Raw genomic sequence first — 14,081 nt, 5'->3', positions numbered from 1 at the left:
CTTTTGCTACTGTTTTATTTATTTTAGAACATTCAAACACTTTTAAAGATGTTGGTTTCTCCACCATTACTACTTATGCATTATTTGCTACTACTAGAACAATTTGATTTTAATATTTGAAAACTTTTATTTGTTTGCCTTTGTTTTAAATTTGAAATTTGAACTGGGTTTCGAACTGACACGAGTTTATCCACAGTAACCGAGGTGACGTGGCATTCTTAGCGAGGGATCACTGTAGCTTAATTATCCGGGCGTCACAGTTGCGCATGATGGAATGTTGGTGAGTCACAGGTGCACCAGATCATCAGGGCCTCCAACAGTACCACATGGTACGTTGAGGTTCACGCAGCATTCACAAGTTGAAGATGAAGTTGTGTGAGTCGTAAATTGGAGTGGCTCGTGATTCTGTATGTTAGCCCTTCCTTGTAGGTGCTTCTCAAGCTGGAGGACAACATATTAGTCAAGACATTAGGGATCCTCATTGATGTTTTATCTCTCGTCTGCACTTATTTTGTTTGCTCCAATTCTATATATTCTCACGAGTAGATGAGGTGTAAGCATGTGCAATGTAGTTCCTTTTTCTACGTATGGTGATTGATTTCTTCTTTGGTAACCCAACTAACGGATGGTAATCAATCTTCAAATACCAAAACCAAACGTACAAGGCAACAATCAATTCACGTATCACAATCAGATTCTTCTTTAGTACCCAGCTTAACTCACGGATGGTAATCAATCTCCAAACAAAGGAAACAATCACTGTCGTTTACCTCTCGCCAATGTTACATAAAAATAACACTGAGAATTTAGATGCATTGTTTGTCATGGAGCTGTGGCTGGCCGATTTACATGAGTGAGGAATATAATACACATAATCCATATTGTTATGCACTAGCGCGTGTGCGTGTGAAATAGATGGATTATGGTCCCGTATCCAATAAGATGGATATGTGCGTGTGTTAGAGAGAGAGAGAGAGGGAGAGGGGGAGAGAGTGAGGAAGAGGGAGGGAGAGAGAGTGTGTGTGAGAATTTGATGGTAAAAAAGGTCGCCAATGTCACTTGATATGTATGAGAATATTAAATGTAATATTAACATAATTGATATTGAACTCTTAAAGTTAATATGGCCCCGTTGCAACGCACGGGCGTTTTTCCAGTATAAGTTACTCCCCACTATGACCAGCCTTAGTGATGCTGTGTTGTAGACCCCTATTCTTGTGTATATGCCACTTTTTTGCTGTCCAGGATGTTCCCTCTCCACCACTAGTGCATTTACCCCTTTCTCACCACCAGCGCGTTATTTACCTCTTCCTATCCCCTCAATCATTTGGCTTTAGCTATTCACGCATCCTCTCTGGTCATCCACTCCTCAGTCTTCATCCTCAGAAGCTAGCTTGCTGAACTCGCCACCTCGCCCAAAAATGGAGGTGGCCGCGGGAGCAGTCGTAGGGGCATTAGTCGGTAAGCTGATCAAGCATGCCATAGCTACAGAGGAAAAGGTGGTGACCGGACGCGGGCAACCGGACCACCAAGCGCGAAAGCGGCCGGAGGAGATGTCGCTCAACAGTTACGCGCTCCTTCAGGCGTACGTTTTGATGGCGGTAACGGGGTTAGGCTACTTGGCGCTCACATGGTCAACGGTAGTTCTCCTGGGCGGCTTCGTCACCTCGCTGGGGAAGAAGGATTTTTGGTGCCTCACAAGCATCAGCATGGTACAGGCAGCCAGGTCAGTACTGCTTTAGGGGCCTCTTTGTTCTGTCCAATCTTTTTCTAGGCTCGGGGGCTCGTTCCCGCTCCCGGAGGTTCTGGGGTCGGCAGACGCGGCGCAGTGACGAGAGGTACAGTTGGCGGTGTCCCCTGGTTTGGACGCGGGTCAGCGGCGGTGGCCTTCCTCACTCAACGGAGAAGGTAGCCCGGTGGGCGGCGAGGTGCGTCCATGAATCCATGATGCCTTGGCGCCGCCGATCTTGGGATCCCGCAGGTAGATCTGGGCGGCCGCACAGTGGCCGGGGGCATTTGGCCAGCGGCTGGCTGTGGTGTTTGCCGTGGGCGGTGCACGAGTCGCGCGACGGCCTCGCCGGGCTGCTGAGCGGGGGTGGGTCAGAGACTCAGAGCTCGTGGATCGCGGTGCGGGCCGGTCTGTTTGTTTTGGTAGGTGGAGGAAGCACAGCGTTGGAGAGTTTAGGATTAGGATTAATTCCTCCGTGGCCAGAGGCATCCATAGGACGCCGTGGCGCCTGTTAACCTCGTTGGGGGATTAGGATTTGCTACCACGCCATTGCAATTCTCCTTGGAAGTGTCTCTCTGGACTCTGGAGCCCCTGATCGGCGTCCTGTCTTTCCGTTCTTGCTCCACCGAGCTGCAGGCTTCAGGCAACCATGATTGCTTCTGGGACCTGGCTACCTGGCGCACGAGCGCCCGTTCGGGCCAGCGAGCGCCCTCCTCAAAAGGAAAGTTTTACCGCACGCCGCGTCAGGACAGTCTAGAAAAGGAAAAACCTCCCGCACCAGCTTCCACCTGCATTTATTAGGGGATCAAAAACTTTAAAAACTTGTAACTTTTGATTAGAATGTCAAAATTCAAATCCGTTTTCACCGGTGGGTTTCCCGCGACGAGTTCTTCAAAACTAGACCCTACATGAGTAGGTTTCAAAGAACTTTTTTTTCCGAGCAACTTTGTGTGCTACAGAGGCAACTTTAGTGTTATAGAAAAGCAACTCCTTTTTCCTAGTATGACTACCTATCAACGGAGGATCCTTTTAAGTCGGTTACCATGACTATCAATTGACTAGTTTCACCTCTAAATCGCCTAACATAAAGACAACTCCAACGTGGATCACCAAAACGCCCCAAATATCGGAATCGACCTCTCTAGACACTTTTAGCCATCCAATGAGTCCAACTACTATCAAGTATGTAAAAACGGTCTGCTGCCCCATATGAGTTCCTTGCAGTAAAAAATAGCATGCATCCCCTATGCAAAAGTAAAAAAACATGCAACAACTTTGCTATGATTTCAGACAACTCTTACAAAATTTGAAGCAACTAGTGTCATGCATTAAAAGAGGGGCTGCTGCCCCATAAGCTCCTTGCAGTAACATCATGCAACCCTTGTGCAAAAAAAAAGAACTACAAAAATAACTAGTAGAGACAACATATATAGGTATGTTCCACCTGCTCCCCTCTACGGTCGCACCAAGGGATCTCACCCGAGGAGGGGAAAATCTTGACTCCCCCTCTATGACCCAAACTTAATTACAGGTATCTAAAACATTTAGATATTTATCAAAAATGATCTTGATAAAATATTTCTGTTCGTGAGGATTGGGCAACTGGATACATGGTTTTAGACAAACTATTTGTTGATTGTGGGCAACTGGATACTTTATTTGAGCTAATTGTATGGTTGACTGTGGGCAACCGGATACTTTTTTAGGGCAACTTTGGGTGTGAAGGAGGCAACTATCGTGGTATAGAGAAGCAACTTCTTCTCTTTGGCCTAGTAGGACTTCCTATTAGGTTTGTTGGCGTAAAAACAAGAAAAATCGGACAAAACATAACGCCCCTTTAGTGCAACATACAAAACAACTTCACTATACTATGTGTACCTGTGAATTTTACTAACATTATCCCAACTTGCCTATCATGCATGGTTGCTCATTTGCCTATTGTTTGATAGTTAGTTGCCTACAATTGATGTGCAGTTGCCTATAAATATTGTAAATTGCCTACCAATTGATGCCTAGTTTCCTACTATTGGTAATTAGTTGTCTATCATTGCTTCTCGGTTGCCTAACTTTGCAAAAATAGTTGCCTATAATATTGTGAAGTGGTTTACCATTGTTTTTCTAAGTTGCATGCAAACACTCTAAAAGTTGCTAAAATTGAGCACCAAGTTGCCTATCGTAGTTAGCAATAGCAGATACAAGAGTATCAATGGTAGATGACTTCATAGTATTATAGGCAGTTTAGAATCAACAATATGCAACTTAGAAGTACCAGTGAGGAAGCTAGGAGAATATGCAACTTAGAAGTACCTGTGAGGAAGTTAGGAGAATGTTAGAGAAAATTAATTAGGAGAAAGTGTAGTGAAGTTGCCTATTTTTTGCACTAAAGTTGTCTCTCGTAGAAAGAAAGTTGCTTATAAAGTTGGTATGATGTTGTCTACCTCTGTTCAAGGTTATTCTCTATTACTAGTTAGTTGCTCATTGTTGGTACTTAGTTACTTTAAATTGGAGTGGAGTTGCTTCTGTTTAGCACTAAAGTTGTCTCATCTAGCGTCCAAGTTGCTTTCTGAAAGAAAGAAAAACCATCAAAACATATTCATGTGGGTATAGTTTTGAAGAGCTCGTCAGGACCTGGCTAGCCAACATCCGTGTGCTTAATAGCGTTGGTGGGTAGACTCCCGTAGAAAAGGAAAACACACAGATCTCATACCACCCATCCCCACATAGTTCAAAATTTGAAATCATGATAGATGACTTAAATCCCACAAAAACTTTTCGATATTGTAGGCAACTTAGGTCCCTTGATGGACAATTTTCATAGTATTGTAAGAAATTGAGGATCACTCGTAGGCAACTTCGTAGTGAAAGGGCAACCTGGTTTCTGCGGTAGACAACTTATAAGCCATGTTAGAGTTTCCACTCTACGGTAAGAAATTTTCATAGTATGATAGGCAACTAAACAATCCACAACTTATTTTCCAATGTATGCAACTTAGAAATCATGGTGACCCCCCCTATTACACTGTTGCACACAACTAACTAGGTGGCTACTAGACGAAGTTAGTCATACACACGGTGCAATTCATCTAGCAACAGAGTTGCTCATGTTTAACACTATGTTGCTTCATCTAGCATCAAAGTTGCTTTCGAAAAAAAATCATCAAAACATATTCATATGGGATCTAGTTTTGAAGAGCTCGTCGCGAGGAACCCTGCAGTGAAAACGGTTCTGCGTTCTGACACTCGGTTAAAAAGTTGTAGCTTTTTGAAAATTTGAAACAGAATAAATAGATGACGTTGGCACATGCATGTGCTTTACACTACCCAGTGGATAACGCGTTTATTACAGACAGCAAACTAGTTTTGTCATCTAGCGCGTGCGCTCGCCGCGTCCATCGGGCGCAGCTGCACTGTGAAGTATTTAGGTTGCTTCTGTCTCAATCGGAGCTGCCATAAAGAACACACCCACATCAACCCACCTGCCCACACACACAAAGTCTATTGAAGGTCTAAGTTTTTGAACTTCAAAATTAACGTAGTTACCATAGAACACATCACTATTGACGGACTTTCAACAATAATCTGTGTTAATGAGACACCAAACTTGAAGTTTAACCTCATAGGTTTGGGTATCACCATTCTCCTAACCATTCAACCAGTTTGTGCTTGCTTGTCATGCTTTGGTAGCAGGCAGATGGTGCCTTGGGTCTTGGCCTTGTGCTAGGTAGTGTGTCCATCATGTAGGTTTTAACTCTTTCTTTTCTGTAAGTTAACAGGTCACCCTGTTTTCCGGTTTCGGAAAATAAACATTAACTCACTCCAATTTATATTACCGACCGGGCACTGACTATGCATTTGCAATGCCACACACAGGATCTTCAACGACTCAGGGGACAACATGTTTCCTATATTTCGGAAGCTAATGAGAAAACTTGCGAGGAAAGTTTTTGCAAATCCTGTAGGTGGTTTTATAAAAAAACTGTTTCCTGATCCCTTGGTGAACGGTGGAATTACCAAGCCCAAGGGCCACAGTATTTTTACATTTCTATGGGTACAAGTTTTCCTTGTCATCGTCCAACTACTATCCATGCCGGCCCTGGCTGTGGTTCTAATTGCATGGATCCTTTATGTGTTTGGGCCCGTCGCCTGCATTGTGCTCTCACTGTGGCGCCTACGGCAGCATGATTATGGCGACACCGCAGGCGATGACAGCAAAGCGAACCTGGTGCCAGCACTGAGCATCTTCTACTGGTTGGCTATTTGCCAAGGTCTGCTCTTCTTCATTTGGTGGTTGATCGATGTCTCGGCATTGTGGGTTGTCGTTTCGTTCCGTGAAGAATGCCAGTTGCCAGAAAAGTGGGGCAGCGTAACAATTGTAGATTACCTCTATGATACCCGAGCCAAATGCTGGCGAGACCCTACATCCATCGATGGCAGGAATTTGATCAACTATGCTGTTGATTTGGTTGACTCGGAATCACAGAAAGACTATCTCTCAGGAGCAAGGATGTTGGACAACTTTATTAAGCTGGAGGCAGATGTAAGGTCCCTGCTACTCCCCTCTAGACCAAAGATTCAGAAGCTGATCGATACACTTGGGTGGAGAAGCAGCGACAGAGAACTCAGGGAGGTGGTCGCACGGATTGTCGCATACCTTGCTGGTGATATTCATTTCACCCAGTTCCCTGGAGCAACGCAGTGCATATCCTCACTGCTCGATATCAGCCTTCCGTATTGGAACAACCAACAAGGACCTGACCATCACTCAACTTTTAGAATGTCAGGAAAGGGTACTGGCGGCGCTAAGGGAAGATTGATTTCTGTTGTCAAAGGCATAGAGAAATACAGAGCAAAAAAAAATTAGAAACCAAGGTGCTGACATTCAGCAAGATGGAGTGGATAACTCATCCCATAGCAGCAAAGGAGATGGTTGGAATGAGCTCATTCTGCAAGGCCTGGCAATTCTCGAGAGGCTCGCCTTCGATCAGCACAACTGCATTGACATATACAACGCCCCAGATCTCATCACTAAGATCATGGCACCCCTGTACTCCGAGACACTAATCCAAGATATCAATGCAAGTGCATGGGCCAGTGTAGCGAATGGATCGCTTAAAGTGGTGCACAGGCTTATCCGTGCTCCGGATTGGAATGGCAAGCGCTATGTGGTCAATTGTATCTCTTCCAGCAACCAGGCACTGAGCAACCTGACGAGTTTTCTTGATGAGCGAAACAATGCTGACAAAGAACTACAGACTAGAGCCATAGAAATCCTCACAGAACTGGCTTTTAATTCGTCGGCCAACCTCAGCACGGAAACAAAAGAAAATCTAATCAAGATGCAGTTACAGATATTCCTTCATGGTGATAAAGGGGAAAAAGAAGGGGAAACAGAAAAGCTTAGAGTTACGGCTGGGAAATCACTGGCATTACTTTCCGAGACGAAAGAAATTTCTATGTTCCTCATGATGGAATGGAACAGAAGAACATTGTTGGTCGTCTCATTGCCATACTTGATGTTACGAAAGACATTATTTATCATGTCAATGAAATACGTAATGATAAGAAGATTTATCTACTCAATGAAAGAGAATTACATGATGTTACGAACCACATGACGTACAGCATCACATACAGTACAGTAGCATTGGAGATCTTGGAGAATTTGTGCACTCACTGTACATTGGACAAGGATTGTGTTAAGGAAGCTTTGCTGCCAAAGGTTAGCTTACAGATCCTTTCATCTACTTATATCTGAATTAGCAACGAGCCCACGACAATAGTTTTGTACCATCTGGGGAGTGATTTGTGTTTTTAAGAGTTACATTATTGTTGTAGGTCCTCATGGAAGTACTGGACAGTAGGCGAGACCTCCCTAGAAACGGAAGAAAAAATTCTTCATGGGATAGGTTATTGCAGAAGCTTGCAAAAAAGGGCAACAGAATAACGACAATTTTTAAAACCAAAAAACGTGAAGAAAACCAGGCAATTTCTAGACCAGAAGATGATGAAGAAAACCAGACAATTTCTGGACCAGGAGACCATGAAGAAAATCGACCGGTGCCCAAACGCAGAAGCCAAATCAACTCACCTGAACAGTCAAATGAGGAGAAAAATGCTAAAAGGGAATTCCAAGAAGCATTGTTATCGCTTACTTGGGTGATGTGTGACAAACTGATCAATGCAGGTGACTTCGATGATGTAGCTCGAGAGATTGCCCTCGGAGAAGGTGAATTTGCGTGGAAGCTTACGGACATAGTACAAGAGAACTGTGAGGCCACAGCTGATTGTCTAAGAATTGTGAAGCTTTGCGGCCAGATTGCCATATTAATGCTGAAGCGTGGCCAGGACACCGCACAGCTCAAGGAATGCGTGGACTCATTGCAAAAGGCTTCAAAGATCATGTCTAGCCTTGAAAGCTGCATGCTCTTTGCAGGGACTGATTGCGGAGTGAAGAAGACTGCCAGGCCTCTGTGTCTCCTCTCAGATGTTGCAAAAGAAGCGCGAGAATTAGTTGAAATGTGATAGTTGGCTGGTATTAAAATGTGAATGTAATTTCTACCCATGTGCTGTCTATGTATCAGGAACAAACATTCATGTTTCTTTAGCCCTCCTGACCTGGTGCCTTTTCTCACTTTGAAGCAATATTGTATTGTTGGAAAGCTTGGAATCTACTGTATATCTACTTGTAGATTGCTCCTGAATTGGTGTGGCCCCTCAAGGCTTCTTTTTCTCGCCACACATGTAAACATATTGCACGAAAAAAATTCATGTGTATAGAAAAGATAGCCACATGGTATTTTTAAGACATTAAGATTCGATGCGCTTGGTGTTTCTTGATAAAAGATGTAATTGGTGTCGTATGCATTGAAAGCAAGGAGTGTGGTCTTCGGCTTCATTTGCTTGGTGCTTAAGCACGCACACTAAAATCATGACTACAAAATCATAATTTTGTTGCTTTCTCTAGAAAAGATTAATAAAAAATAAATATATCTTACTCTCTGCATTGCAGGGCACTTGCTGACTTTACTGCAGCAGGAAAATTTTACCTTCCCACATTGTTCCGCTCAGAGAAGAAGAAAAAAAATGATGTCAACAATCTGGTAAAAATCTTTTGCTCAAAAATAAAATAAAAAAGATCACTCTAATACTGTCGTCACATCAAGTTCAGTCACCCATTCTGACAGCATATATGGGTACAGATGTTGGTACTTGTAACGATGGGATCCGACCACAATGGTACTCCCTCTGTAAACAAATATAAGAGCATTCAGATCACCACTTTAGTAATCTAAATGCTCTGATATTTCTTTACTGAGGGAGTAGAATACGAGTACTTGGTCTGTAGATCAGAAGCAGAAGGTTCAACTGCAGGCGCCTGGGTATGAATTTTATCCGAAAGTGAAGTCAGAGGGACTCTCCATCACTCTTGATAAGACTTGGCAACTGCCCAGGAACCAGCATTCAGACACTGATGCAGGGAACGTCCATCCATCATGGACCAAAGACCTCTGCCTGTCCTTTGCACTATACCGGCTATTCCATTGCAGATTTGACGACTTACCATGAGGACGAAGATTAATGTATGAAATTATTGGCAAGAAGGACGAAGATTTGTCTGCACCAATAGACCACCACGTGTTGAGAGCATTCAGCGTTGATTTGCCTGCACAAATAGACCACCACGCTGAGCAGATTTGCCTGCACAAACAGATCGACCACCAAGCTGACAGAGCATTCAGAATTGCTAAGTTGGAGCTAGCGTTCCTCAACGACTACTTCTACACAAGATACCCCATCCTATTTTGGCGTGGCTTCCCGCTCATTTTGTCTTGGCACCCTCTCTTGACCATTGCTCTCATCGCTTGGCTTGGAAGGGACATCCACAAACTCTACAAGCCTAAGAAGGGGGAAACTGCGCACGTTGTACACGGGGTCAACGTTGATCTCATCATCACATCTATACACACACACGCACCGGGGAGCCCCCGCCCTCCTCCTACAGCCTCGCCCGACCTCCGCTCCCCTCCACCGCCGTCGCCCCGGGCGTCACAGGGCAAAGCCCTTGTGGCGTGGCGGCGGCGGCAGTTTTCTCCTCGGATCACGATCTGGTTGGGAGGCGGCGCTCCTTTCCGGCTAGATCGGCGGCGACATGGAAGTGGTGCGTGCGGCGGCGGCGGTGGAGGACGGCACCAGCAACGGTGGATCTGGCCTTGATGGGCTATTTCGTTGTGCTACCGATCTCAATCGCCGTCAGCGGTGCACTGCTCCTGGACTTGATCCGCAACACGAGGATGTCTGGGGCGCCGGCCCTAGGCTTGTTGGTGGTGGCCTTCTTCTTCGTTGGAGTTGGTCGGCCGGCTGGCTGTGCTCGCATGGTCATGGAGGCCGAGGTCGCAGTGGCTGGCGGCTTGGCCGGTCGGCGGCGGTGGAACATGGCCGGTGGCAGCGGCAATGTTCTTTCTGGATCCCGGGGCGGCGGCCCTGGAGTGTGGCGGCCGGTGAAGCTAGGGCTTTCCGCGGCGGCATGGAGTGGTGCAGTCCCTGTCCAAGGCGGATCTGTGACGGCGATCTGATCTACGGATTGGTTCGGATCAGAGACGGTGACGAGCACGCGGGATCCATCTCGGCGGCTCTCGCGGCTTGGCGAGCGGGGTGGGAGCCCTCCTCCTAGGCTCCAGTGGTGGCACACTCAGGCAGTGGCCGGTGCGCCAAGGCTCCTACGGTGGCACTACTGTTGCGGTTGGTCGCCGGATCTAGGCGGCTAGATCTGGGGCTTTGAAGGTGGTCGAGGCAAAGCACAGGTTATCGGGTGGACTACTTGGGACGGATCCGGGTGAAAACCTGGTCTTCGGTCGATGCACCGGAGCCGGTGATGACGATGTCCTTATCATCGTTTCCTTCATGAAGGCATCATCGAGGTGAAGCTCCCAACTCCACTCAATACCTCCGGGGGAAACCCTAAATCAGCTGATCGGATGTTGGCGGCAATCATGTGTCGTTACCCCCTTGGGGGCGGCATTCTTGGAGGTGCACTCGTTCTCGCGGGACCAGCGGACGGCTTCTTTGGTGGAGCGATGCTTCATCCTACACATTCATGGCGATAGATCTCGACGGCATGGCGCAGTACAGATTCGGCGTTCGATGTGCGAGGATGGACTCGCGCAGGAGGACGACGCTGTCTGGCGTCGATGGCAGAGAGACCTGGCACGATAGATGCAACAGTACAGCTCTGAAGATGGATTGGTGATAGGTGACTGCGTCGACCTCATACCCGGCAGGCGTCCTGGTTGAGACCTCAGGTCTTAGATATTTAGATTTGGCTGCGAGGTCTGTTTGGTATTAGACCCAGACTATTAGCATCCTTTCATCAACTGAATAGGAGTAGCGACAGATGTTGCCTAGACGGTGACTTTAGTCTTACTGTTATATGACTTTATAAGGTCTTGTGTGAATAATTAATAAAGTGACCGCATGCATCGTCTAGATGCAGAGGCCGGGGGTCCTCCTCCATTTCTAAAAAAAACACGCACACACACAATGCCTGTTGTTGTAAGTTGTAACAGCTGTTGGCGTGGTGGGTTGTCAGGTTAAGTAGTTCCGTGGCGAGAGAGCTAGGCTGCTGTCGTTTGGGCAGATTGTAACTGAATCCCAAACCTGTATCTCCTCTACTCTCAATACTAGCTCCTGATGTTGCCTGTCCGCAGTTCTCTCTGCTTCTACCCTGCTCTTGTTGCTGCTGTATCAATTGGACAGGCCATCGTGTGGGCATTAGTCTACGTAGGCTGATGTACCACCGTGGCGTGGTCGATGATTCTGGGCCTTTTTCCTATCAAGATGTCTCCTCTAGCAGAGGTGAGTTAGTTTTACATGTCTCTGTTCTGTCGAATGGTTTGATCGGTGTTTCTAGATGTTTCCTCGTCGGGTGATACTTGCAGAGGCCATCTATAACTACCCTGTTTTTGTGCTGGACCACCGTCGGCGGAGGCGGCGCAGCAGAGAGAGAGAGAGAGAGATGAGAGATGAGATGAAACAGGGGGTTGAGAGGGAACGGATCATGAAACGAGCGAGCGCTCACGATCCTCCTCCCAGGTCCCCGTCACACGAACACCAAACCCAATCCAATCCAATCCACCGGCCGCCGGCAACGCCCCCAAATCAAACCGAGACAGAGCAGAAAGAGGGACCAACCACTACCGGAGAAGAAGAGCCGCAGCAGCTTGGACGAAATCAATGGCGACACTCTCCGGAAGAACGCGCACGGCCGCCGCGGGGACGGCACCGGAAACCAGCCTCGAGAACTTTTGCCAAACCCTCGGAGGAAGGAGAAACGAAAAACATAAAAACCACGGAAATGTTACTTGACGAACGTTAACTCGCACCCTCCAGCCACAGGAACGCATCAGTTGGGCTAGAGAGGTGTTTGGAACACTTTTGCGCTCAAACGCCTTTTATTTTTTTAGTTAATTTGTTTTTCATTCAGTTTTTTTTTTCATTTGAAAAAAATTTCCAAAAAACCGGAAAATTTCCACTGTTTGAAAGAACAAACAACCTGAATTTCTTAGAGGTGATTATTTTTCTAAACTTGCCATGTGCATTTTTTTATTATATTATATGTAGGATGGCAATTTCCATTTCTTTTTTAATGCCCCCATGGCAACTTTTTATAATAGCATGGAATTTTAATAATTAGTAACATGACATTCTCATTATTAAGAGCATGACATTTTTAGTATTAGTAACATTACATCTTTTATTTGTCAACAGGATAACATTTTTATGATTACGAGCATGCCATCTTTACTTTTATTCTGCTTCTGTCTTGCTTTACTCTTGTGTTGCTTAAATTCTTTTGCCACAATCTGATTTTCATACTTGTTCTAGTAATATCATCTGACAAATTTTGGTTAGGAGACATAGGAAGTAAAGTATTTTTTTTTTGAGAACTTCCTGTTATTTATGTAACAAACGGCTGATGAAAAAGAAAGTGAAAATCATGTGTCAGGACAAACTGTATTTTGCCTCTTTATTCCCTGGGCCATGCTGTCAATTCGTCTCACTTTATGCTTAAAACTGATACATGGACCATGCTGTCACTTTAACTCGCTTTTGTCAAACAGACTGCATTGTGACCAAAGTCACATGTTCAAAATAGATTGAATTATGCACTACACTATAGCCAAAGTCACATGTAAATTTCCCGCAAAAAAAGAGTCACATGTACTCCCTCCGTCCCAAATAACTTTGTAGTATATAGTTAGTACAAAGTTGAGTCACTTAATTTGGAACGGAGGGAGTAAAGACTGATTCAGCTCCGTTCATAACCTTCACATTGATAGATATCATCGTATCATCAGGAACTTACATTATAGCTTAATACATCATCACGTATAAAGATAGCTTCACCGGTTCCAGCGCTACAGAATACACCAAACAGACTATCTACAAAACACACCAAATACAGCAACTTGCAATGACAAGCAAACATCTTCTCAGTCGTTCACCTTTTTCTTAGCACCTACAACTTGCAACGGTCGCACACATCTCTTCTCAGTGCTCCATGGTTGACCACCCCCTGGAGGAGATCACCCCGAACAAATTGATTTCAGAGCTGGCAAAAGTTCAGCTAAGTAAACAAGTAGAAGGACTGGTCCTAGCTGAGGTCTCATCCCTGCAAAGACAACAAATATACATTACTTGTGCTGCCTTAGTATCCATCTCTTCTTTAATTCTAACAGCGACTTCTCTACAGGAGGAGCTACAATTGAAGCTTGAGCCACATCAAACTCGGGATGTGCTAGGAAAAGTACCAAGCTTCTCTCCAGGCACACGCATTAGCCAATTATACATGGAGCTAAACACATTACTGTCCTACCGATCGCTGAAAAGAAACATGGACTTCTTCGGATTCGTCGGAAACATTACAAATTTCTTCAGAAACAAGACATCGACAACTTGCCTGGACGGCACCTATTTGGCGTCGGAGGTACAACCTAGCTGCGGGAATTGTTGCACTTCACCAACTTCTTCATTGCTTCTAGTACTCTGCTCGTTGATGAGTTTGATCATTATCGTCATCTTCATAGTGATTCTGGGTGTGCTCGTGTATCATAAATTTTTGTTGCATAGCACGTTCCCCTTCACAATAGCGCACGAATTGGTGTAGCCCCCGAGCCTGTGATCGACTTGCGGGGTCAGGCAAAGGGTCTCCATTGATTTCTCAAAAGGCAAACAATGCGTTAGCTCAGCCCCATGGCGGGAAGACGACGTGAGCTGCCGGGCTTGGATGCCCAGCGGAAAAACCGGAGCCAGCCACGGCTTGGTCTTATTTTGTCGTTGGAGACGGTTAACTTCG

The 14,081-nt window shown here is 45.6% G+C and overlaps 1 protein-coding gene across 2 annotated transcripts; it reads left to right on the top strand.

Moving 5' to 3' along the window:
- Window positions 1–1,348: 1,348 nt before the first annotated feature.
- Window positions 1,349–8,514, top strand: LOC123183140 (uncharacterized). 2 transcript variants are annotated; one of them, XM_044595878.1, is made up of 3 exons: window positions 1,349–1,726; window positions 5,600–7,448; window positions 7,565–8,514. In XM_044595878.1, exons 2-3 carry the CDS (start codon window positions 7,200–7,202, stop codon window positions 8,249–8,251), a joined length of 936 nt encoding a protein of 311 aa, XP_044451813.1. In that variant the 5' UTR covers window positions 1,349–1,726; window positions 5,600–7,199; the 3' UTR covers window positions 8,252–8,514. The 2 variants fall into 2 exon arrangements, with proteins under 2 accessions (XP_044451813.1, XP_044451812.1); XM_044595877.1 differs by lacking the exon at window positions 7,565–8,514 and having other exon boundaries at window positions 5,600–7,558.
- Window positions 8,515–14,081: the final 5,567 nt, after the last annotated feature.

Source organism: Triticum aestivum, chromosome 1D, assembly GCF_018294505.1.
Source record: "Triticum aestivum cultivar Chinese Spring chromosome 1D, IWGSC CS RefSeq v2.1, whole genome shotgun sequence".
In the NCBI taxonomy this organism is placed as follows: domain Eukaryota; kingdom Viridiplantae; phylum Streptophyta; class Magnoliopsida; order Poales; family Poaceae; genus Triticum; species Triticum aestivum.
Note: the sequence above shows the minus strand (reverse complement) of the source record. Positions and strands in the feature narration are given on the sequence as shown.